Here is a 27,326-nt window from a genome sequence, read left to right as displayed (position 1 = left end):
CTGACTAACAAAACCCTAAAAAACGAAAGCAAAAGCGAGCGAAAAACGAGCAAAAAACATGGGTCCCCATTTGCAATGGGGCGATGTGTGAAAACGTCACAACAGGTTGACAGTTATATCAGATAAGTAATCTGATCTTTATTGACATTGTATTCTACAATTAATAAAAGGATCTAGATCTGTTTTGTTGCTGGGTTTTTCCTCCAAGAGGGATGTTTTCCCAGGGTAGTCTTGTATTGTGTGATTCTCTATTTGTATGCTTTACTGTGCAACTTTAGTTTTCTGTTTATTGTGGATAATCTGATCACGAAAACTAACATCAAAGGGCAGAGATAATGAAGAGTTGCACTGTTTCAAAGGGTGCTAATGGTGAAAAGGGTGCGTCTCTTGGAAAAGGGCATACATGATGAAGAGGTGTGACCTCTCTCTCTCATTGAGAGATAGAAAGGGAAGGAATCAAAGGCCTCCAGTGACAGCACCATCGATCAGATCAGATCAGAACCGTTTTTAAGTTACAGGCAGTAACATCCTTGTTCTTGGTGGTATGCATGGGGATGTGCTTAAAATGTATGCTTAATATATGAAGCCCGATAATGTTCTTATGCAGAGTTTAATAGTAATATTAATATAGACTGCAATATATATGACAGTCATACTTAATTCCATATACATTAGAAGTTAGTGTACTCACAACCTAAGTACTTAAGCAATTCTAATTCTCTTCCTATAAGGAAAGGCATGGTGTGGTTAGGGAGAGGTGGATTAAATCCTTCCCAAATCAGTTGAGCCCTAAGGGTGAAGGGGCTGGTGTTCGTGAAATATGGGCTGCATTATGATCCCCAAGGGTGATTGGATTGACGTTCTTGAAATTTGGGCTGCATTATGGAGGTGGTGTCATTGCGCCCTAGACAAGTAAATCCCCATTGATGGTTGAGAATTAGAAGGGATTAAGATTAGAGCTTGCATAAGGACAATATCAGTTGTACTATGAGCAACCATAGTTGTTTAATATGTAATTAATGTAGCATAATAAGTAGTAATGTATGTTGCTCTTTAGGAATTGGCAGCCTCTTAATAGGGGACATTACACATTTGACAGATAGAAAGAATGCTTCATTTTAGTTGGGATTTCAAGGAAACATGGCTCTTTGAAATGTGCTCTAATTGTTTGTACTCCATTAATCTGTAGACTTTTTAATGTTCCTGTCCTCTGCTTTTATTATCATTATATCATTGGCATGTGCACAAACCTTCCTATTATTTTGATACACCTCCTCCATGTTATCCAATCTTATAGATTACCACTTGTTTTTATTTTGTTGACTTCATTACCTATTTTAATGAGTTCAAGACAGGATTACTTGAGTGTCAACTTCTAACAAACTTAAATGTTCTATTTTTATTTTTAAGGAAGGTTCCAATTTTTAAAATTTAATTTGTTTAATAGTTTTATTTAATTTATTATATTAATTTTGCACCAATGCCCCTTTTTTGTTCTCAAATTGAGGTCCATAGTCCCCCGTCAACAAAACCTGTCTCTGTGTCCCTGCATCCCCCCATCCCTACTGTTTCAAAATTCCATGGAGCATTGGATGCAATGAAGTTGTTCATAATAAGGAATGTTGCTAATAGATAAATAAATTTTTCTTTGAACAAATGTATGCAAACAAATATACCAAAAATTTCCCTAATAAACAGTGTGCCATGGGGACGCGTCCCCCCCCCCCCCCCCCTTTGGTCGCGTCTCGGAGACGGGGGGATGGGGACGCGATGTCCCCTGCCGTCCTGCCACCGCCACCCAAGCGCCGCCGGCACGTCTCCCTGTCGCCCCCACGTATATGCAATGTTTAAAAGTAATTTTTTTTTTAAAAGTGACTTTTTTGGCCTCGCGGGGTGCTGCCCCTCGACCCCGCAAGGGGTGATGCCCCTTGACCCCAACTTGGGGGCACTGCCCCCAAACCCCTGTCAAAAAATATAGGGGGAAATTGCGCCAATAGAAGTAGGGAAAATTTAACCTCCAAGTTTGATTAGGCTCCATATAACAACACAGTTAGCATTGAAGAAATCTTGGTATTTAGATTTACTATTTCAAATTTCCTATAGTTTCATTTGAAATGTAATTCTTATACTGTTATACTGTCATACATCTTTTCAAAATTAGTTTGTCAAGTACTATATGTATATGTATAACTATATCAGCACCACCACCGCGCCACCGTTCCCCAAACTTAGGCCCTTGGCCCCCCCGTCTTGGAAACCCGTCCCCGCGTCCCCTCGTCCCCAACGCCGGTGGAACATTGCTAATAAACCTTCAAGACCTTTTCGGCGTACACATTGCACACCGAGGTGCAATTGCTAGTTTAATTTATTATATTAATTTTGCACCAATGCCCCTTTTTTTGTTCTCAAATTGAGGTCCATAGTCCCCCGTTAACAAAACCTGTCTCTGTGTCCCTGCATCCCCCCATCTCTACTGTTTCAAAATTCCATGGAGCATTGGATGCAATGAAGTTGTTCATAATAAGGTATGTTGCTAATAGATAAATAATTTTTTCTCTTATAATAAATTATAATTCAAAAGCCAGGACTTCTTAGTACCTGAATGCTCCTCAATAATTTTCTTTGTTGCTCTATTTAACTCAGTTTTTTGTGGAAACTAGGGGATGCCTCACTTGATATTTAGGGCATGTCTGAGTATAGTTACACATCTCAAAACAGACAAGATGAGGATGAAGATGTTTGGAGTCTTTTGCATCTCTTCTGGTTGACTACCTTAAAAAGCCAATATTTTAGAAAATTTATTAAACAATTTAATTTTTTTATATTTTTTGCTATAGTTGTTGTGGGTGTGTCATTGTAATTACAGAACTCTCATGGTTGTTGTGGGTGTGTCATAGTAATTACAGAACTGCCACGGTAGTCATTTCTTTCAGATGGTAGTTTCACCTTGTGCTATGTGGCACTTTCGCTCGGTTGACATGAACAGTCAGAGTCTGTTAAAAAATGATGGCTCTTCCAATTATTGTTTTTTGGTCCTCATTTTTGGGCCTAAACTGAAAACTGGTATGAACCAGAGTTGCATGGAAATGGATCTGGTATTGTACGTGGATGCAGTATTGGATATGGATATGGAATCATATTTGGATACATTGAATTCTCAAGATCTTCTGATCCAGATATGGCTATATAAAATAGTTATAAATATGGAAATATATTCAATTATTTATCTATCTTAGCCTAAAGAACATAAATTATTTTATTTACATATTTTTATGTTTACAATATTTATGTGTTTAGTGATATATATGTGTTTGTGTGTACAATTCTTTTAATATTTATTTTATTTTTTGCAAATTTTGAATGTTTTTTATAAAGCCAAAATCCAGATATGGCATTAAAGACAAAAACATTGTAAACTTAAAATTTATGTAAATGTACACGTGTGTGCTTTAGTGATGTGTGTGTTTTTATAATTCTTTTTTATTATATTTTATTTTTGCAAATTTTGAATGTTTTTTCATAAACCCTAATCCAGATATGGCACTAGATGGTATGGTACTGTATCCAAACATATCAGACACAACTCAAATATAGGTTTGTTTTATGGATATGCTATCCATGCTGTATTTGGGAGTATTGTATCTGTGTCAACTATCTGATATGCATATAGGGGAGGATAATATTTGTTAACTCTGTTGTAACATGCTCATAGTGGTTATTGGAAGACTTGTGTTTTTCAAACAATTTTTTAAAGTGAATTGGTGTATAGGGAGTTGAGTGTCATAGAGAGGTGTGTATGTTATAGGAAGAAGAAAGAAAGAAGAAATTATATTAATGTTCATGGGTGACCAAAAATAAGTCAATGGAATTTGAAAGTACATAAGTATACAATAGAAAGTTTCAGGAAGAGAATTTTATGGTTGCCGAATCCGAATTTGAATTCGAACATTGTGACATAGATGGGAGTAATAAGGAGGGGTTGTGACCTCCTTTCCCAACTCTATGATGATTGACTATTGGATGATGCAAGAATAGGGAAAGCAAATACAAGCACCCCAATAGGTAGACCACCCCAAGTGGATGTCAAATGTGCCTGCCATTGGGCTCATGAGGGTGAGTGTGGGCTTAGTGCTGGGATGGCTTTGGGTGGACCTATCATGCCGCCTCCTCCAAATCCTAATGTGTTGGAGTACTAGGGTAAATCTATGTATGCATTCTAGTCAAAGAGACGGATCTAACAATATGTGTATTTGTGTGTATGATGCTTCGTGTTTTTATTTGTATGCTCCATGTTTTGTTCATACCTGATGTGTTTCCTCCATGTGTGTCTATGATTGTGTTATGCTAAACAATTCCAAAAAGTTATGAATTTATTTAGAAAAGAACATTGCATATAAGTTCATAGATATGTGTCATGCTTCTGTTACTCATACAACACTAGTGATTATCTACTAGATTAATTCCTTATCCTATAAATCCAGTCATGGAAACTCTTTGATACATATGCATCACTCAAGCATACATAATACACATAGGTTACAAATACATCATATAAGACAAGAACACAATGACAATAACAATCAAACATAACATGAAGAATACACCTTCACAATACAGACTCAATGTCTTGAGAACCCATCATGGCCCATTTCTCAATGGTGCTAAGTACAAAAGTACTTCCACTTTAGTTAAGGTAAGAAGGTTAATTATACCAACCACAGACTTAACAATATCCATAGAAATAAACAGGTCACGACTTAAGAGATCTCTTAGCTTTTAGTGATAGATGACCAACATGATGCACGAGCTGCCTATGGACCTTCTGCCATTGAGAGCACTAAAGCTTCAAACTGCAATGTGAAGCGGTGATTATGGTGAGATGAGCAAACTCATCAACTGACTTACTTAAGTGGAAATGTCTTAACTTATTGGGACCGAAGTAGAGAAGATGATGCTAGGATGTACCCATCTAGGACGAGGACATCTGACCTCTCCTACTCCTTAAATCCTGTTAACACTAATGGAAGTCGATATCAACTATCCTAACCCATGGATAATTAGGTGTCAAGAAACTTTGAGATAGCTCTCATAAACCACCTACACATATATCCACCTCCCTACTTTCATAAGTAGAACCATGACACAGAGTAAAATATAATTAACTATGACACAAAGAACGTCACATAATCAACCATGAAAGCCTAGCTTCCCAAGGGGACAATACATTACCAGTGCAAGTTGAATTTACATAAATAAACTTAATTCACATAAACAGTCAGAAAGCATTACACAACATAATCATTGACTCTAGATCATTCATATAGACAAAACTCAGTCACAGACACTGAAGAACATTTTGCAAATAGTATAGAGTCTAGACAACAACGTGCCTTTGGTTGATAGTGTGTCAACTTGACAATTGTGCATTTGCACCAGAACCAGTAGAGTTTAGATGACATCACATCAGCTGGACCTCAACATGCTGTGCTAGTGTACTGTTTGTCCTTAGAAATATTTCATCTTCCCAAAACATTTACTTAGTTTGTTCTATTCCATCCTATAAAATAAAATAAGGAAAATGACACTTCCAGAAAGTAGAAACAAACAAATTGGTTCCATATAAAATGTATAACACATTTTTTTAGATTCCAATATTTTCAGATTTTAATCAGAAATCTCATTCAATTATTTAGATTGGGATTAGATCATCTAAAAATATAAATACTTTAGTGAAACTACCAATCATGTAAATCACAAGGAAAATCCCTATGTGATTTTTTTTAATAGGTTTCTTCTTACACAATGAAATCTGTGTGTGTGTGTGTGTGTGTATAACGCTCTTTCTTTTCCTTTCGAAACCTAAAAAGTGACAACCACCCTTTAATTTCACAAAACTCTTTCTTTTCCTTCTGAAACCTAAAAAGCGACAAACGCCCTTTGATTTCACAAAAAAACACTTGCAAGAATCCTCAAGGTTCAACATCCTATTTTCGTTCTCTCAATTGCATTATAATAATAACAACCACCCTTTAATTTCACAAAAAAACATTTGCAAGAATCCTCAAGCTTCAACATCTTGTTTTCTCTTCTCTCAAATGCATTATAATAATGATAGACCCTTGTTTCATGGGTAAGTGGTTCACAAGAACCCATCTCTCATTGAGAATGAATGGTATAATTAGCACCCATTGCATGAATATATATTACTAAAAGAAAATTATATTCTTTATAAAAGAGAATAATGTTAAAATATCTTTAGTCTTCTTCATGCACTTTCTTTTGAAAAACAATATTAAAATATCAAAATTTTTAATTCTATCCAAATAAAACAATTCACTTAAAAACTAATATTAGGAAATTATGTTTTCTAATTCTTAAAACAAGATAAATGTAATAATTTATTTCTTAATTTCGTAAAATAAAATTGCTCTATGAAAAATAAATAAATTAGCAAATTAGAACAAACTTTATTCTTTCCTAAAACAAATTAATTATCAAAATTAAAAAAAAGATACTGATAATTAGCCAACAATAATTATTTATTTATTTTAATTTATTTCTTTTTATATTCTTATAAGTTACATTTCAATATGTCTTTTTCCTTTCTTATGCTTTAAGTTATATTGCATGTTTATATTATGAGAATATTGTAATGTTTCTTTAATGGTCATCTTAGTCATCTTAGTTGTTGTAGGTAGTTTACTTTTCTGTCTTTAGTTCACTATTGTTTCGTTTAGATTCGTCTCAATTGTTTAATACAACAATACAACATCGAATATTTTAATATGGTATTAGAGCGGGTTTGAGCCTGTCTCCCTCATAGGAGGGCACCTTCGAAGTCTGTAATTTGAGAGTTTTTTCATGTGAGATTTCTTCTTGATTTATGTGTGCTTGTTTAATGAGAGTTTGCATCGTGGGTGTTCGACATATGTTCTTCTGTGAAAATCACAAGTTTTTCTACCATTTCAAGGGTTTCTGAGCCTGCAACAATTTTTCTCATGTTGCGATTTTGTGTCTTGGGTTTAACTGATTTTTCACCTCAAAAATCATGTTTGGTTTTGATTGATTTTTCACTCAAAAAATCGTGTCTAGTCATCTGTAATTTGTGATGTTCGCGTGAGATTCTAGGTTTTGCCTGATTTTATCCTCAAAAGTCATGGGTGTTCCTGTTTTAGGGGTTTTATTGTTTTTTCCAAAAAAATGATGCTTTGCAAACATCAGTTTTGGGGTTTGGCAAATTTTCCTCAAAAATCGTGGCCTCTTGCAGCCTGTTTTGGGGCGTCATGCTCATCTACAAAAGTTGGTGGACGATTTGTGTTATCCAGAAGTTCTCTAGATTCTAGGAGGGTCAGTGGCAGGCTCATCTCAGTGACAAGGTTAGTGGTAGGCTCATGTCTCATAATGTTCTGAGAAGAAGGGGGGCAGCCTTCTTTGTTTTTCTCTCGGTAGTTAGAACGATGACCATTAAGGGAGGGTATTAGAATATTGTAATGTTTTTTTAATTGTCATCTTAGTTGTTTTAGGTAGTTTCCTTTTCTGTCTTTAGTTCACGATTGTTTCGTTTAGAAACATCGTCTTTGTAATCCTATATAAGGAGACTTCGTCTCCATTGTTTAATACAACAATACAACATCGAATATTTTAATATATGTTGTCCTTTGACAGTGGTTTAAGATCTCTAGGAGTTATAATGCAAATTCTAGGTTTTAGAAGATCTTATAAATTTTCAAACTCAATCAAATTTCAGTAATCAGCAGGCTCCTATCGCCATTCTCTCGCTCTTTTTATCTCACTCACTTTATCTGCTTTGAACTCTAGACCTATCTCTCTCCTATCACTCTTCCTCTATTGCCTCTCTCTATCTCTATCTCACTTTCTTCTCTCCCCCAAGAGCCAGACCTATCTTGTTAGAGCCAGAGCATATGGTATGATCATGTGTGAAGTCCCCACCTTGTCAAATAATAGTAATCTATATCTGCATATGTTTATGCATCAATAATTTAATTATGAGTATATTATTCATTCAAATTAAAGATTTGAATGAACCTCTTAATAATAAACAGATTATTATATTACATATTTCATTAAATAACATCTTTTAAAATTCTTATTAATATTTCAAGATCATTAATTAAAGAAATGTTAAGGAAACAATTAGAATAATTATTCAGCATACTTCAATAATGGCAGAACAGATCTGACGTGTCAGATCTGTCTACCTTTGCATCAATTAAATAGACCATACATGAATTTAAAAGCAGCGATCATATTATTAGTAACATTGTTAAATTATATTATAAGTCATACGTTTACATGCTACAATCTGATTAAGGGAATATAATAGTTCGTTGAGAGCAGCGAATAACTAAATAGAGATTAGTAAAACTGACACCTCCTTTTCCAATGGGTATAACCACCAATTAGAGACATGACTTTTCAGCAATTAGGGAGGTTATAAGAGACCCATTCCCATGCATCCAAGAAGTTATCGAATGCTGAGGGAGAAAGGCAGTTGGGTCAAATTGAGATTAGAACAGCAGTTTGGTAAGGAAGATTCCTGATTTTATATTGATTGATCCACCATTTCAATAAATAAATTTACAGATTATATGATAAGAATATTAATTTATAAATATGATAGGAAGGATAGTAAATTTCTTATATATTTGAAGTATTTAATATTCTTGTATTATCAATAGAAATTATTATATGAATCAAAGTTCCCAGACTCGGACTGGGCTCGGACTTGGCAAGGCTGACTCGACTCGTGACTCGGCTATGACTGGGCAACGACTCGGCAAAATAAAAAAAACCCTTGAAATCAAGAGATTTTTAACAATTTAAAACTTGTTTCATGCACCCATTATTGAATAAAGCCCAATTATAATGTGTGCTAGCCTGTTATGCCATGAAAGGCATGCTGGTTGAGTATCTACTTGTTTGGGGCTTCTGTTTAGTATTTTCTTTGGCCAAATTGAAATTTTGGGAGCACCAACATGAGACATCATGAACATCTTCACTTGGAACCTGTAAGGAGTGCTTGTGTATGGTAGCATTAAATAGTGTGCTTGTTGAACTTAGGTTTTACCTTGGGACTATAGTTGACCTTGGTCTTTCTTGGACCTCTTAGTTTTTAGGCTATATATATGTTGGATGGAAGGGAGAATTGTGAGGGCAGAAGGGTTTGAAAATATGCTCCCCAGAGACATGTCCCTTGCCAAAAATAACTTTGTGCCCCATGGGGGGATTTTTTGGGATGTGGGGACAGGTAGGAAATGTCCCCAACTCACCTCCTTTTTTCAAAATTTTAAGAAACATCCATGTTGTGAGGTACTCACACACATCGCCCCATTGCAAGTGAAGACCCCCACTTTTTGCTTTCTAAGGTTAGCTCTTTTAGTTTTGTTGTTGGTTGTTTTAGTGTCTTAGCCTTTGCATTGAAGGGATTGAGTTTCTCAAAGGTCATCAAATCAGGTGGATCTCCTCAAGGTGGAGTGAAGGAGGTTAGGTCAGTTGAGTGATTAGGGGTTATTTAGATCATTCCTAGGGTTTTTGTGTACTATTTGGTCACGCTTCAAGTTGCTAAATCAAACCTTGGTTGAATGCATAGTGTCCTCCTAGGTCTCGTCCCTTACATCAAGGTCAGAGTGAACTTGCCTTAAAAGTCTGGAATGTCATCCTGATCTTGAAATGGCCTGAAATTTGACTAAGTCTCGAAATTTGAAGGATCCTCCAAAAACTAGATTTTCCATTATAACTCATGGAGGTTTGAAACCACTCTCAAACATCCTGACAATATATATGGAATATAACTTAAAGTATAAGATACTTAAATGTTATATTCCATATATGAATCCTGGCGGAGAGACTAACTTGTCAAACAAGTCAAAACATTGACATGTCGTGGCCGAGTCTTGGAGCTTGGACTCGGCGAGTTTTGTCATAACTCGCTTGACTTGTGAGTCAGGCGAGTTATGGTCCAAAACTTGCCGAGTCCGAGTCCCGAGTCAGCAAAACTCGCCGAGCTTGGCTTGACTCGCCAACTCGGCGAACTCGCCTGACTCGTGGCGAGTTTGGGAACTCTGATATGAATAGAGTTAATTAATAACTTATATAATAGGTAATTGGCGAATACATAAATAATTGGTAATATAATTTATTTATATATTCAAATCAGAATAAGGATAATAGATTTATATATGATAATGGTGCTAGCAAGATTTATATTCGCTTGATATACATACATATATACTTGAAATAATATCAATAAGATTATATTTATATATTTATAAAAAAAACACGAATTATAAATATATATATTATTATGGATAGATTATAATGAATAAATTACGTTGATTATATTTTCTTAGATTATTTATATATGTGTGTATGTCTTACCTCGTCAAAAGAATGAATGGAGGAAGTAAGTTAGGGAATTGCAGTTTACCAGTTTTCCCAAGCTAAGTAGGCCACCCCAAGGGATGGAATTGTCATAGTGGGACGTTCCTGCCTCTTGTGGGCCAAGAGGTGAGTTGTCATAGTGGGACATTGCGTGCTCTTGGGCTTAGTTCTATTCAATATATTTGCTATTAATCCATGTATTTATTTGTCTATTCCTAAGTCTATTAAATGACTAGATGAAGTTACTCTTATATATTGAAAAAATGATAAACTATATTGTGGAATTACTAATTTAGGGCAAAATTCAGGTAATCACTAGTTCGAGACATTACATCATGATGCTATGATTACATGTTTATGGTGGTTTTGTTGTTTATATGATGCTATGTGATATTCTTATCTTATTTCATGCCGAACCCAAACAAATTCAAAACCCATTTTCAAAATTTTGCTGAACTGGCAAATCGGGTCCTCGAACCTGAACCTGAACCGGCAACTTAGATTTTAGGAGCTATGTAGGAGCTTCTCCTGACATAAGCATAGATAGCTGACATATCATATTTTCCATCCACATTCGTTTGATTACTTCTGCTGCATTCATACTCAGCTGTAAATTGGAAAGATCTTTATGGAAAGTTGTATTGCACCTGTGCCTCTATGATAATATATGCATCTCTAATATAAGATTGGTGTGGCTAATGATTGGTTTTCTCTTATAACAATATTTTCTAGCAATATTATAACTGGAGTTAGCTGGGCTGATTGATTGTGTTCTATTTGCAGAAAATGTGGCTTGCTGGATTTTCTAAAGGTATCCAGGAAATGCATAAAAATGCTTCCTTGGTTCTTGAGGATGCAGTCAGAAATATATATACAGTAGTCGCATTTTGTGCTGGTAAAAAGGTGATGGAGCTCTATAAATTGCAGCTTAAGAAAATCCTAGTACATAGTTTCCTGCGTGGGCAACTTAGTGGATTTGCTTTTGGTGCCTCCCAATTCCTGCTTTTTTCTTGCAATGCTCTTCTCTTATGGTATTCAGCTATAGCTATCAAGAGAGATTATGTCACTTTGTCTACAGCATTGAAAGAATATATGATCTTTTCTTTTGCAACATTTGCTCTTGTGGAACCCTTTGGACTAGCTCCTTACATCTTGAAACGCCGAAAATCTCTTGTATCTGTTTTTGGGATTATTGATCGTAAACCTAAAATTGATTCAGACGATTCATCTGGCATAAAGCTACCCAATGTGTATGGTACAATTGAATTGAAAAATGTGGACTTCCACTATCCAACACGTCCTGAAGTGATGGTCTTAAGCAATTTCAATCTTAAAGTGACTGGGGGTCAAACAGTTGCAGTGGTAGGTGCATCAGGGTCAGGCAAAAGCACAATTATTGCACTGATAGAACGATTTTATGACCCTGCTTCTGGGCAGATTTTTCTAGACGGGAAGGAGTTGAAATCCTTCAACTTGCGGTGGCTTCGAAATCACATGGGCTTGGTTCAACAGGAGCCTATACTTTTCTCTACCACCATAAGAGAAAATATTATATATGCTAGACACAATGCAACTGAGGCTGAGATGAAAGAGGCTGCACGAATAGCAAATGCACATCACTTTATTAGCAGCCTACCGCATGGGTATGATACTCATGTTGGTATGAGGGGGTTGGATTTAACTCCTGGACAGAAACAAAGAATTGCCATTGCTCGGGTGGTGCTAAAGAATGCCCCAATCTTGTTACTAGATGAGGCAAGCTCAGCAATTGAATCTGAGTCTAGCCGAGTGGTACAAGAAGCTCTTGATACACTAATAATGGGGAATAAAACAACAATCCTTATTGCTCATCGGGTTGCTATGATGCGTCATGTGGATACGATAGTTGTTCTGAATGGGGGTCGTATTGTTGAGGAGGGAAGTCATGATTCTCTAGTGGAAAAAAATGGTCTTTATGTGCGGTTGATGCAGCCTCACTTCAATAAAAACTTAAGGCAACACCGACTAATTTGAGGATTTGTGATGATGCCTGTAGTACTGAATCCAGAATTCTTCTATCCCAGGCTGTGTAACGTAATGCCACTGACACATTTTTCTGTGCTTGATTGATTGTTTATTAGATGCTCAGTGTTGGTTATAACAAGGAGCTTTCCAGTGCAACACGTGTAAGTTAGTTTTTGGCAACATGGCTACAATCCCTTGTTTGGGGAGCTTAAGTTTAGGAAGTTCTAATTTTCACCCTAAAGTTGCCAATTCTTAGGTGCAAACGGTTTACACTGTTTGGTTGGTACCTGTATACAACTTTCCTGTGTGTTTGTTTTCTGAATCTTTGTAATCCGGTGTTTGGAATGGAGGTATAGTATAGTTCTTAATTTTCATGATTGAGGGATCTTAGATGTAGATTATTATTTTTTGGGGAGGGGATTGTAATGAGAAGAAAGTCTAGATGTACAATTGTACATAATCAAGCCATATCAGGTGAATTCATGGGGCAATTTGACAATGTTCCCCTTTCAATTGTGCCATACAGTAGTTTCTTTGAATGAGACTGAGATGATATCCACCGTATCTACAGCTGTCTCAGTTTTAACCAATTGATCATCATCGTTGAGGTGGTAGCACTTTATTTGAAGTTATTCTTTTGAAGATCAGGACGTGGAATTACATATCTGCCATATTGTATTTGTTTTTTCTTTTCATTCTTGGAATTCATTAGATTACATATCTTGTATCTATGTATTGATTTGGGCTACACTTGGTGAGCATATGCCTCCTTGCTTAAAATAACTGTCCTTAAAGTTTGTTAGAAAAAGTTTCAGTTTGTTAGTCTATTGTATTTTTTATCTGCTTAAGGATCACCTTAATGTGCCACACTTAATCAAGCCTGTTTAGGGTAATCATGTGAATGGAACTTCGGTGATTGTTTGAGTTATATGCAAATAAATCTGTATCAGTTAGTCTTCCCAGTTCATTTACGACACTCTGTAACAGTAGTCTTTGAGCAGATTGTAAGGCAGGCTTGATTAAGGTGGGTAGCACTTTATTTGAAGTTATTCTTTTGAAGATCAGGAGATGGAATTACATTTCTGCCATGTTGTATTTGTTTTTTCTTTTCATTGTTGGAATTCATTAGATTACATATCTTGTATCTATGTTATTGCTTTGGGCTATACTTGGTGAGCATATGCCTCCTTGCTTAAAATAACTGTCCTTAAAGTTCGTTAGAAAAAGTTTCATTGTGTTGGTCTTTTATATTTTTTATCTGCTTGAGGATCACCTTAATGTGGCACACTTAGTCAAGCCTGTCTAGTGTAATCATGTGGATGGAACTTCGGTGATTGTTTGAGTAATACGCAAATAAATCTGTATCAGTTAGTCTTGCCAGTTCGTTTACGACACACTGTTACAGCAGTCTTTCAGCAGATTGTAAGGCAGGCTGTGAGATCTTTAATATTGAGTCACCTTTGATGCATTTTTCAATTTGTTACCTAACAAAAAAGTTAAAAGACTACAGTATTTCATTTCCCCATTATGGTTTTTAATAGAAGATATGTTTACTTTAATAGTGTTTACTTTTTATGTAGTTACAAATGCAGCTGTTTTGTCTTGTCATTTTAACCTCAAAGGTGATAATGCGAGTTATATAGATTTGTGGGATGTTACTTTGTTCATCTTATACAATCTGAACTGGTACCTGTGGGATTTATATTTGTTTCTTATATTAAATACATTTAGTAGTATAATTCAAATAAATATGCTGAAAGTTCAGAAAGAAGAAATGCTTGCATGGGAAGATGTTACTAAGCTGTGCAATAATTCTTTCGAAAACTAAAACTTTCTGGGTAGAGCTGTTAATTATATTGATGCTGAACAATGCAATTTTTGTAATTATCGTAAGTTGCTTTTGACCAACTGCTTGCACGGGAAGATGATACTGAACTGTGCAATAATGCTTTAGAAAACTAAAAGTTTTGGGTGGGGCTGGTAATTAAACTGATGCTAAATAATGTAAATTTTATAACAATCTAAGGCTCGTCTGACCAGCAAGTTTATGTTTCATGAACTTGAAATGTAAGTCATGTTCAAAATTTTTACTGTAATTTAAATCTATGTTTCATTAAAGTTTGCAATTTATATTTTTGAATTTCTCATTGTTTTTAGAAGAGTTCAATTTTTTTCAAGTGAAAAAAGACAACAATTTATTTTATGTGAAAATGATAAACTCTCGACCACGATCTATTTCATGGTATGCCTTATGTGAATGAGAAATTCATTGTTATCTTTGCTTTCTTGAATTCTTCTTTTTCCTATTTGTTTTCTTCAGGAGAAGAATTTTCCCAAGATTTTATGTTAGTTAATTTACTACAGATTTTTTTCGTTTTTTGTTTTTTTATACACAACAATGAGAAAAAAGGGAGGTTAGACATAACAAGGCTGGTATCACACACATTTTCGTAAATGTATAAGCACAACAAATAATGCAATAAGAAAGTGTAAATCCTGAAAGAAGTGTAAAATGATGGAGAGTGAATATATATTTATGCGTGCATGCATGTAATGGGTGCATCTATTATTTATCTTGAAGCGCACATTTAATAACAGAGGTCCCATTGAATTGCAAATGAGGAACCTTTGAGACTAAATTATTTGGCGAAAAGTGTCTACGTGTAAATGTTAATAGTGTCCGCTTTGAGTGCACTATTCACATAAATAAAATTGACAACATCAACAACAGAGTGAGATCTATTATTTCTGCACAATAAAGACATGATTAACAATTATCATCATAAGAACAGATTGAATGCACAGTGAATATTAGTCTCGTAACTTCCTGGTCCATCACATTCATCTGTGTATCCTCTTGTTTGTAAATCATTTTGTAAGTCAATTTTGTTTGTTGGCATCATTAATCTACAGACTAATTCCCAAGTTTTGGCGCTTGGTGAGGCACTTTGACAATTGTTTGTTATTTTTCAAAATGAAGGATAAGAGTTTGCCTCGTAGATAAATCTATTTTTGGATTTATGATCAACTCACATGAATATTAAATCCTTACTGGGGATTTAGCATAAAGTTTTGCAGTAGCATAAAGTTTTGCAGTAGCGTACAGAAGCTTATTAATTAAATTATAGTCATATTATGTTTAAGTAATTGTAGCTTTGCCATCCATATTTAATTAGTTTTTTCTGTATTTGTGAAATTTTAATTGTATCTATTGAATATTTTAAATACAGTCCCAGATAATGATAACAAAAATATATTGATAAAACGGAATAGTAAACACTTGCACAGCAGAGCCAATTTTGCTCACACAAAATTTTAAACGCTCTATTATTTTCAACCAATACAGAGCAGCTTCTAAATAGCTCTCGATACAAAGTTTTTATATCATAAAGACATAATATGAGTTCGCAGATTCAATAAGAATTTATTCCAAAAAAACAGGAAAAAGTTCTAAAAACTATGTTTGTTCCATTACAACACACTGGAGTTTTAGAAACTGGAAATGACAGTATAAATGCTACGAAACAACGTAGAAACTGGAAGATAACAAATATGCGCTCAGGCACTGTTGGAATTGTTAATTGCCAACTACTCCCCCTTGATGGAGAGATGACTGGCAATATGATCTCAAAGCATAAAAAGCTGAGATTTTGCAATTGAATGTTAGCAAGTTGTTTTGTAGTCTTGATATACTTGAGTTCTACTTATTTGCATCAATTCGCAGATAAAATTATATTTCAGACCTAGTTCTACTTATTTGCACCAAATCTCAGATAAAATTATATTTCAGATCAAAGTGTTTAGGTCTGCTATGATGCACGAGATTTTTAGCCAATTTTATGGTGCTCATATTATCACAAAAGAGCAGGGTAGGTTGAAGTTGTTTTTCTCCATTTTCTTCAAGAACTTTCATTAACCACAATGCTTGAGTACATGTAGAGGTGATTGCAACATATTCTGCCTCCATGGAAGAAAGGGAAACTATGCTTTGCTTCTTTGAACTCCAAGAAATCAAACCCGAACCAAAAGTAGAGCAATTATCAGAGGTAGATTTTTGGTCATCCACACTACCTCTTCAACCAGAATAACTAGAACCAACTAGACTAAATCCTTTATAAATGTAGTAACGTATGCCAAAATTTAATGTTCCTTTCACATACATCAAAATTCTTTTGGCAACCTTCATATGTAATTTAGAAGGTTATATCATATACCTTGAAATAAGAGATTGCATAATCCATATCAGGCCTCAAATGAGTGAGAAACATCAAACTTCCAACAACACTTTTATAAGTTGTCCCATCATCTCTACAAAACACAACTCCATGATAAATTGGCTTGTTTACAATCAAACCATATCAAACTTCAACATATCTTTGACATACTTTGTTTGACAAAGAAAAGTTACATTCTTACTTTGATAAACCTCCATGCCTAGAAAATATTGCATAGGGCCTAAATCTGACATCTATTTGAATTTACCTCATAGAACTAGACCCCATATACAAAAAATCATCGACATATAAACTCACAATAAGAATGCCATTACCTCTTGTTTGCAATAAATGATAGGTTCACTCTTTCTTCTATTAAAGCCATTCTCCTGAAAATATCCGTCTATCCTAGCATAGCGCAATCTTTGTACTTGTTTGAGGTCATACAAGGCCTTATTTAACTTGTAGACTTGATGCTCTTTTCCTTGCACCTCAAAATCTTGTGGTTCTTCCACATAAATTTCTTCTTCTAAGTACCCATTCGGGAAGGCATTTTCCACATCCATATGATAGATGCTCCATTTCTTTTGGGTTGCAAGGGAAATCAACATTCTAATGGTCTCTTGCTTGTATGGGTGCAAATGTTTCTTCGTTATCTATGCCAAACCTTTGAGCGAATCCTTTAGCAACTAATCTTGCTTTGTGTCTTTCAACACTCCCATTACTATGGTACTTAGTCTTGTAGACTCCTGTAGTGCTAATCTTTTTCTAATCAAGTGGAAACCTTGTAAGCTCCCAAGTACCTTTCTTGTTAATAGAATCTATCTTATCCTTCATTGCTTGCATCCAAACTTCATTGGTACATGCATCCTTAGAACATGATGGTTCAAAATTAGCTTGTGAAAATAATGCAAAATGTATTATCCCACCTTTAGGATTCTCTTCACGTGCCTAAAATGCACTTTTTATAAATATCAGCTGATCTTCTAACCTTCTTGGTAGGACTTGTACTTGATGTTGAATTGAAGAACTAGAACAGGGGTTGTTTGGTAGATGTGTTGGACTTGGAATTAAAGTTTTAGTTGGCTGCCCATGATCAATATCAACAATAATACCACCATTCAAAACAAATTTAGACTTCTCAACATGGTCTTTTTGATGTCCATAAACTCCCCCTTCATCAAAATCACCTCTCTTGATACAAGAATGTTGTTAGTGCGTGGGTTATACAATATGTAAGCCTTACTTTGCTCACTATACCCAACAAAAATATGGCTCTTTTGGAATCCTTTTTTTCCTGGTCCGATCAGCAACATGTACATAGGCTAAACAATAAAAAATTCTAGAAAGAGTATCATTAGGTTTTTTCACATACTAGGTGTCATAAGGAGTCATCGTGGCAAGTGCTCTAGCGAGACTCTGATTGGGAATGTACATTGCTATAGTAACTACATCACCCCGACATGAATTGTATAATGAAGATTTTAAATACAATCCTAGATAATGATGATAAAAATATATCAACAAAATAGAATAATAAACTCTTGCATAATATAGCCAATTTTACACAGAGAGAAAATTTAAAACACTTGTATCATTTTCAACAAATACAAAGCACCATCTAAACAACTCTCAACACAAAGTTTTTATATAACAAGGACATAATATGTGTTCACATACTCAACAAGAAACTATACCAAAAAAATGGAGAAAATACTAAAACCAACGTTTATTGTACAACACATTAAAGAATGTTAAGGCAAATAATAAATGCAAACTATAAAAACTTTGAAGCAACTAAGAAATTGGAAGATGGCAAATCAATAGTCAACTTCTATTTGAAACATTTTGGATCCTCACTGGTAAGAAGTTGAGCAATGATTATTAATAGATGTTGCTTAGTTTTTGATCTTTCAACATCTTTAATAATTGACAAACTTTTTAATGAAAGTTCAATAAATTTAGTTTTATTAATTTGTTTGTTAGTGTTAAGATTGATTTATTTTTGGTAGTCATTATTTAATGATCTTTTTATCATATGCAAAATTTATAATTTTTTATATAATTGTAGAGATGAAAAATATTTACTTACAACCTCTTTCTCATTTTTGCATCTAGTATTTGTATTTGTTAAGAATGATTTCATTTTATTTTGACCATTTGGTATACCAACTAACAATCGTTTACTCTTCAACCTCTTTTTTAATTAACAAAACTTTTAGTGCAATTTCAAATCCATTTGATTTCTATTATTTTTGTTGAATAGTATTGAGGTTGACTCAGTTTTATAAGTTTAGTGACCCCTCCCTCATAAATTGGAAAGAAAACTCTATTCCTTTCCCCATGTGTCAAATTGACAAAACTTTATAAATTGTGATCCCTCCCTCATAAAGTTTAGTGACCCCTCCCTCATAAATTGAAGAGACAAAAAATACCTACTTTGCACTTTCACTTTTTTCTTTCATTTGGCACTTACTTTTGGCACCTTCATTTGTTAAGCACACCCATGTCCACTTTTGACCATTTAGTGCAACGTCCCTAAACTTGTACCACATTGCAAATAACTCTATTCCCAATTAAACCTTCATATTTGTTTCAATCTCTCTTTTTATACCTTCAAAAACTCTTATCTTTTTATGACCAACTTTTCCAACCCACTTTGTATAAAAACCCTACCCCACAACCAAATAGTCATTAATGACCATATTGAGTTTAATAAAAAAGGATTACATATATTGAACACATGCATGGTAGAAGCATGTAGAAGTAACAACAAACATAAACAATAGACATTTCTATAGCCGGACCTCCATTATTGTTACACATTTATTTGCACTTGGGTGATTACGCAAATTATAGGAGCAACTTCAATACTCTTGTTTTTGGTTAAGAAAGTAGCAAAACAAGGGTGCTGACCCATTATACAACTTCTTGAAGGCAACAAAAAGAGAGACAACAAAAAAGGGGTGCAAACCCAAAACAAACAAGGTTGGACATGCCAAACAAAAAGGCACTATGAAGTCTAACATAATAGTCCCATATAGTCCTCATTGTTTTGAAATGGCCTCCGCTAATGGCTCTCTTGCTTGAGGTGGTTTGATCCCACTAACTGCTCCCTATCAGTCTTCTGTGTTTGCACTAGGTGCCTCGCTTCCCACTGTTGGTGGTGTTGCTTGCGTTGCTATTGCTACAATATTTGGTTTGGGTGCCCCCTTTGTGGGTGTGGTTGGTTCTGGTACCCCCTCAATGGGTGCTCAACCTGTTGGAAATCCTCATGCAGATACTCATTGTGGTGATGCCGCTCTTGCCCCCGGTGCCCTTTGGTGTACCTGTTGTGGATTATGCTGCTCCTCTTTCTGGTGATGCTGTTACTGATGGCCCTAATGTGGGTGCTAAAATCCCGCCCAGGCCTCCCTTTGCTGGTTAGTGCAATTTTGCTCGTGTGGTCAAATCTACTGCCCATCCCCCCAAGGGGGTTCATCCTCTTCCCTATGCCATGTCCTCCCCTATGGTAGTTTGTGGACAAGATGTTGTGGATGACATTGGGTTCTACCAATGTTGTGCTCTAGTGTGCAAATTCTCTGGGCTTTGGCCTTTATTACGTGATCTCCATTGTTGGGTGAGTGACTCTTAGAAGCCTTGGTTTGCTCATAATATTGAACTCTTTACTTGTGCTAAAGGCCTTTTCATTGCTTCTTTTAATTCCTCCACTGATAGGGATTTGGTTTTGGGCAAGTTGTGAGCTTGGGGAGTTCACTCCCTTTTCGTTAAGACTTGAACAACTTCCTTTAACCCTCTTACTGAATCACTTAATGTGCTTCCGGTTTGGGTCCACCTTCTGAATCTTCCACTCCATTTCTTGGGAGCATTCTTGCTATGAGGCCATTTGTAACTCTATTGGTTGTTTCTTGAAGGTGGATGATGCTACGTCATCTATGGCTCACTCAACCTTTGCCCGCATCTTAGTCGACATTGAGATCTCTTTGCCTCTCCTGAAGGATGTGGTTCATGGTTGGGGATAGGCCTTGGATACAACCCTTGGATTTTGAGGGCCTCCCCTTTTGCTACTGAAAATGCTTCTCTATGGGTAACTTAGCTTCAGATTGGTCTATTTCGCATCATAAAGGCATTGCTACTTGGTTAAAAGACACTACATCTGATCATTTGATGATCTTTGCTTCTAATTTAGATTTAGTTGGATCTTCTCATGACGGTGAGGTGCCTCTTTCTACTATTGTAGCTGTTGAAGTTGCCACTATTGTGACTTCCTTTGTCCTTGGGGATACAACTCCTATTGCCCTTGTTTAGCCCTACTCTACTCCTACGAATTATGCTCCACATGCTTTTCCTCTACAACAACCTATTGTTGTTCTGCAACAACACTCTGCTGATGCTACGAATTGTAACCCTGTGGGGTCCCTCCCAATTGATCACTCCCTGGATGGTCCTAATGATAGTATCACCTAGATAGTGGTTTGCCACAATGTGGAAGGGGAAGTCCTCCTTCCTCCTGCAAACCCCTCCTTGAGGTGAGTCTGGGTTGTTGTCTTGGTTTGTTATCCTCTACTACCTACGAGATGTTGTTATGGGTTAACACCCTTATTCTTTGTAGTTTGTGATTAATATGCTATTAATGTGTTTCTACCAGTTTTTTGGTCGACTTTATGCCCTTTGAGCTGTTGTATTTTGGGACAACACCCTTTTTTTGTTGCTTTTAATATAAAAAAACAAGGCACTTTGAAAAACTTGTCCAACTTGCAACAACCCAAAACCTAGCTCAAGAATGGGGCGGAACACCCAAAACTTGACAATGAGAGATTTGGGGGAGAGGGGAAGACTTCCCTTTCTGCCAATGACAAACAATAGTCCAGACAATACTGTCATTAGGACCAAAAAAGAAGAATCCAACAGGGAGGACCTTGTAGAGTTTCTGTCAGCAACAATAGTAGGCTACTGCTGCAGAACAATAAGAGATTGTTGCTGCAAAGCAACATTAGGTGCTGAAACACTAGGAGTAGATCGAAGTTGTAGAGCAAGAGCAATTGGAGTCCAGAAGCCTTAGGGACAGAGGAGGCCACAACAGTAGTAATGAGAGGGTCAACAGAGACATCATGCACAATAGTAAGAGGCACCACCTCATCCCGAGAGGAGACATTGTCCTCCTAAGAGGAGTCAACAAAATTAAAATTAGAAACATTGACTGTCAAGTGATCAACACTAGCATCCTTACACCAAGTAGCAACACCTCTATGACGAGAGAGAGAACAATTCAAAGCTAAGTGACCCTTTGAGAAGCATCTTCAACAATGAAAGGGGAGGCCCTCATAATGTATTGATTGATTCCATGGTCTATCCCCAAACATAAGAACCACATCCTTTGAGTGAGATGAAGAGATGTCAATATCGATCAAAAGGTGGGAAAAGGTAGAATGATCCATGGAAGATGTGGCATCATTGACCTTCAAGAAATGGCCAATAGAGTTACCAATGGCTTCGTAGAAATAATGCTCCCAAAAATAAAGGGGGAGATTACGAAGAAGAACCCATATCAGACACACATTAAGTGGTTTAGTAAGAGGGTTAAAAGAAGTTGTCTAGGGCTTGACAAAGTGAGAGTGAACTCCCCAAGCCCACAACTTGCCCGACACCAAGCCACAATCAAAAGAGGAAGAAAAAGAAGAAATGAAAAAGCCTTTAGCACAAGGAAAAAACTCAATGATGTGAGCAACCAAAGGCTTCTATGAATCACTCACCCAACGATGGAGGTTTGGGAGAGAAGGCCAAAACCCAACATAGTTTCACACCAACGCACAACGTTCATAAAAATCAACACTGTCCACAACATCCTATCTATAAACCACCACAAGGGAGGTCTTGGCACAAGGAAGAGGACAAATCCGAGGATGAGTAGCAGATTTGGCCAGAGCAAAGTTGTGACTACCAACAAAAGAAGAAGGTTTGGGAGGAGCCATAGCACCCAAAACAGGTCACCATCAACAGTAGAGGCAAGAGCAACATCTCTAGCCTGAGCATACACAACACCAATAGGTAGGGCACCCACAGGGGGAACCCCACCCACTGCAGCAATAGCAACGGTGATGTTTGGTTCCCAAATCAACAAAATGTTAAAAAATAGAAACTAGCTAGGTTTTGTGATTAGCTTTAACACCAGACTTGGTCAACTAACATGAAACACATATTTCCCCTTCACTTCAAGCTCTGTAAGACCTAGGGGGGTGATCGTTTCAACAATACTTAAAGATGTTCTCACTAACTTGTAAGAGTATTGCACAACAGATTATGTTCTCACAAAGATATGCCAAGAAACATAAAATACCACTCAATATTGGCTTAGGTTTTGAGCATTTTCAGTAAGCATGGAGAACATTATAATTACAATAATTTATACAACCAAATAAAACATGAAACACAAGTTTATCAAGTTTGAGTAATTATTCTAGAAATGCCCCTGCCCTTCATAGATTAATGCCTAACATTGGGCCAAAGAGTCAAACATATAACAAAAAAAGAAACCCTATCAACAAACTAGATTTAGCCAGTGGATTCAAAACATGTTGATGCCTTACAACAACAAATCCCTTCATATTGCCATGAAATTCTTCTTACAGATCCTTATTGTGCTCTTGAACTCACAACAATTATATGTAGCATTTAATTCCTTAAAGGAAACCCACATATACACTGTAGAATCATAGGAAAATTGTGATGACAAACTAGAATATTCTTGACATTTCAAGTTCATATTGTTAGATTTTATGATCAGACTATGAGGAATATTTTTTTTTCTTAATTCACAGTAGTTTATGCAGTTGAAATGAATTACAACTTCAATCTCCCACGCAAGAGACTAAACAACAAGTAGCATGAAGTTGATATGTTCAATCTTCTACAAAAGATAAAACAATATTCAGTCTGTCACCAAAGTGAACCACAAATGATGGTTGATGTTTAATTTGCCACGTAAAAATTATCAGCAATGATAATACAATTCAAACTGATAATAATGTTGCCTTGCTGTAGCTTTCTATTTGTCTTCTAATTTTGCTATATGTATACAATCTATGTCTTGCTGTAGAAATTGATTTGTCTTCTAATGTTATTGTTGTCGATATGATATTTTATCCATAGTTTCAACTGAGATTGTATCTCATAGATATATAATATCAAACAACTTCATAAGAAGTCGCGACTCTTATCCCAAGAGCCCGATGGTTTTGCAAACAAACCGATTCACTTATGATCGGTTATGTCTTAACTAAAAGCAAACAAATCATAATCGATTTGTTCTTGCACCGTTTAGACATAATTGTTTGGCAAATAACTCGATACAATAAGACAATTTAATAATATAAATTTAATAAAGTAAATTCAATACGAGTTTAATGTATTAATGCGGTTGATATATATGATCAAATGTGTAAGGCCGATAGGCCACTTACACATTTGATCTGTAGAGTTGGTATCTAAAATTCCAACTGAAGCTACATAATCAACACTCCCTCTTAGCTAGAGAGGAATCCTTCTAGATATCCGAGTCACATAGTGATATCCACCATGACTACTTCTAGAGGGTGGATTCATCATGGCTACACCCATTGATGAAGATATAATAGATATCACCTCATTGTGATATCAACCATCATGGCATATCCATAGACATCACTTCATGTGATATCCACCATTATGGCTTACTCACGGATATCACCTCACATGATATCCATCGTAGAGATCTCTTCAAGTAATATCCACCATTATGACTTATCCATAGATATGACTTCGCATGATATCCACCATTATGGCATATCCATAGATATCACCTCATGAGAAATCAATCATTATGGCATATCCATAGATACCACTTCACATGATATCCACCATAATGATATATGCAACCATTATTGTGAGATTGTCACCTTACAATAATGGTCAGATGTACAAGTGTTCATCATTGTGAGATCGTCATCTCACAATGATATTGACTATGGCTCATCCAAAGGATAACCACACTAGTACAAGAAAATCATCATACATTCTCTCACGTGATGTTTGTCATGGAGTCACACAAATGACATTCACCATGAACCATATCAGAGGGTGAGAAAAGGGCTTATGCCTCAAGTTTCTCTCAAAGAGAAATGCATTAATCAAGAGTTTACACTTTAAACATCTTTTGAAGATAAGAATACATTAGTATATAAATAAACAAATATGAACAAATCAATGACTCTGAGGCTCCATTCTCTACCATACCAAGCTTACCTCGAAAGTACAAAAACTTTATTCTGGAGAGGGGCTTGGTGAGAATGTCTGCTGTTTGCTCATTAGTACTAATGTATCTCAACTGAATAGCATTCCTTTCCACCATGTCTCTATCATAGTGATACTTGATCTCCACATGTCATAGTGATACTGATCACTAAAAAGAAATCTTGACATGGTCCACTCCCTCTGAACCAATAAGACCAAGATCCTTGGATATCCATCGAAGCACATCCTCTTAGCTACTCCCTCTGTCATGGAAGCATCCCCTGCTCACATGGTCTCAATCATGGAAGATATCTTGCTTCAGGAAACTCTCATCATCTGTTATGATCCTCAAAAGCCACCATGGATCTACTATCATAAGATCGAGCCTTAGGCAAGAATATGACCATCCTAAGATGTAGAACAAAATCTCCTTGCAGTGTGCTCCCTCTCACTGGAAGAGCCTTCTAGTCTCATCTTGCTTCGTAACTCTAGATGCTATCATCACTTGCACAAATGCCTCTAGGGCTCTCACAAGTGAACTGTTGCACTTTTGTAGGTAAATATTTGATTTGCTAAATCTCAAAATTTCCACTAAAGTCCTCTGCATATTCTTCCTGGATTTCAATCTCTTCATCACAAATAGAACTTAAAAAAAACTCTATAACATGAAAAGCAACAGGTTGTGATTCTAAAGATGTCTTGTATGTAAGGGACAAGTTTCTCATAGTAAATTGAAAAACAAGATATCCAAATGTAGCTAGTCGTAAGCGGACATCTGTTGACAATGTTGTTTCACAAATAACACACATAATGTAATTGCATGAACTAATAAATACATATGAAATTCATGAACATTATTCAACTATAAAACTTATCTCTTTCAAATCAAAATATGAATCCATCTACATCCTTTTGTGGAAGAGTCTCACCAACATTCGCAATGGAAGTTTGAGGCATAGTCTTGGTGGGACATTTCATTGCGTAGTGACCATATTTGTCACATCTAAAGCATTGGATTTTTGAAATATCCTTCCTTCTTTTGAATTGTCCTTTCTTACCTTCTTCGAGGAGAGAGAGGCAAGAACATAAATATCTTCATTTGCAGAACTTTGACCAATGCCTCTTGTGACCAATCTTGACTCTTCTTGAATGCAGCCTATCTTCAATTGATCAAACTTGGGCAGTTTTGATCTCGCACTTATCCCTTGAATAAATGCTTCCCAAGAAGAAGGGATACCATTGAGTGCCAACATGGGTAGCTCTTTACTCTCTATGGAATGCGCAATGATAGAGAGTTGATCTCTCAATTCTATAATTCTCATGAAGTATGAGGTGATTGATTCGTCTTTTGTCATTTTGACATGATGAAGTTGTTGTTGTAGAGCAAGAGCTCGACTTGTGTTGTTAATGTCATACATCTCCTCTAATGCTTTGAACATGCCACATGCTGTCTCCAACTTGGAGATAATTGGCACGATGTGATCTTTCACCGAGTCAACCAACATCTTCATTGCTTTAGGGTTCTTTCTCTTCCATTGAAGCTTCTCATCCTCTTCGGTTGGTTTTGGTGTATCTTTCTTCACGAATTCGTCTAATTCATTTTCCCCTAAGGAAATCATAATTCTAAACTTCCAAGATACGAAGTTTGAAGCTCCTTCAAGTCTGCCCTCAACTCTAATTCCATTCACCATCTTGACGTTGGTAGAAATAGATGAACTCAAAAACAATAATAGAAGATAATCTTGCTTATATCAATCTGATATGATCTTGTCTCAATCCCGCTCTGATACCATGTTAGATTTTATGATAAGACTGTAAGGAATATTATTTTTCTTAATTTCACAGTAGTTTATGCAGTTGAACTGAATTACAACTTCAATCTCTCACGCAAGAGACTAAACAACAAGTAGTATGAAGTCGATATGTTCAATCTTCTACTGAAGATAATAAACAATATTCAGTCTGTCACAAAAGTGAACCACAAATGATGGTTGATGTTTAATCTGCCACAGATAAATTATCAGCAATAATAATACAGTTCAAACTAATAATAATGTTGCCTTGCTGTAGCTTTCTATTTGTCTTCTAATGTTGTTGTATGTATACAATCTATGTCTTGCTGTAGAAATCGATTTGTCTTCTAATGTTATTGTTGTCGATCTGATATTTTATTCGTAGTATCCATAATCACAACCTTGTCGTATTCAACTAAGATTGTATCTCATAGATATATAATATCAGATGACTTCATAAGAAGTTGTGACTCTTATCCCAAGAGTCCAATGGTTTTGCAAATAAACTGATTCACTTATGATAGGTTATGTCTTAACTAAAAGAAAACAAATCATAATTGATTTGTTCTTGCACCGTTTAAACATAATTGTTTGGAAAATAACCCGATACAATAAGATACAATTTAATAATATAAATTTAATAAAG

At 35.7% G+C, this 27,326-nt stretch overlaps 1 protein-coding gene across 5 annotated transcripts in view; it reads left to right on the top strand.

The window, feature by feature from the left end:
- The window catches only part of LOC131079558 (ABC transporter B family member 20), a 51,495-nt gene extending 38,359 nt beyond the window's left edge, over positions 1-13,136 (top strand). For all 5 annotated transcript variants that reach the window (XM_058017567.2, XM_058017547.2, XM_058017550.2 and 2 more), the window contains one exon: positions 11,185-13,136. In XM_058017567.2, the coding sequence (XP_057873550.1) occupies positions 11,185-12,414 (1,230 nt within the window). In that variant the 3' untranslated portion in view covers positions 12,415-13,136. The remainder of the gene's footprint in view (positions 1-11,184) is intronic.
- The last annotated feature ends 14,190 nt before the right edge of the window (positions 13,137-27,326 follow it).

Source organism: Cryptomeria japonica, chromosome 1 (genome assembly GCF_030272615.1).
Source record: "Cryptomeria japonica chromosome 1, Sugi_1.0, whole genome shotgun sequence".
Classification (NCBI taxonomy): Eukaryota; Viridiplantae; Streptophyta; class Pinopsida; order Cupressales; family Cupressaceae; genus Cryptomeria; species Cryptomeria japonica.
This window is presented reverse-complemented; position numbering and strand designations above follow the sequence as displayed.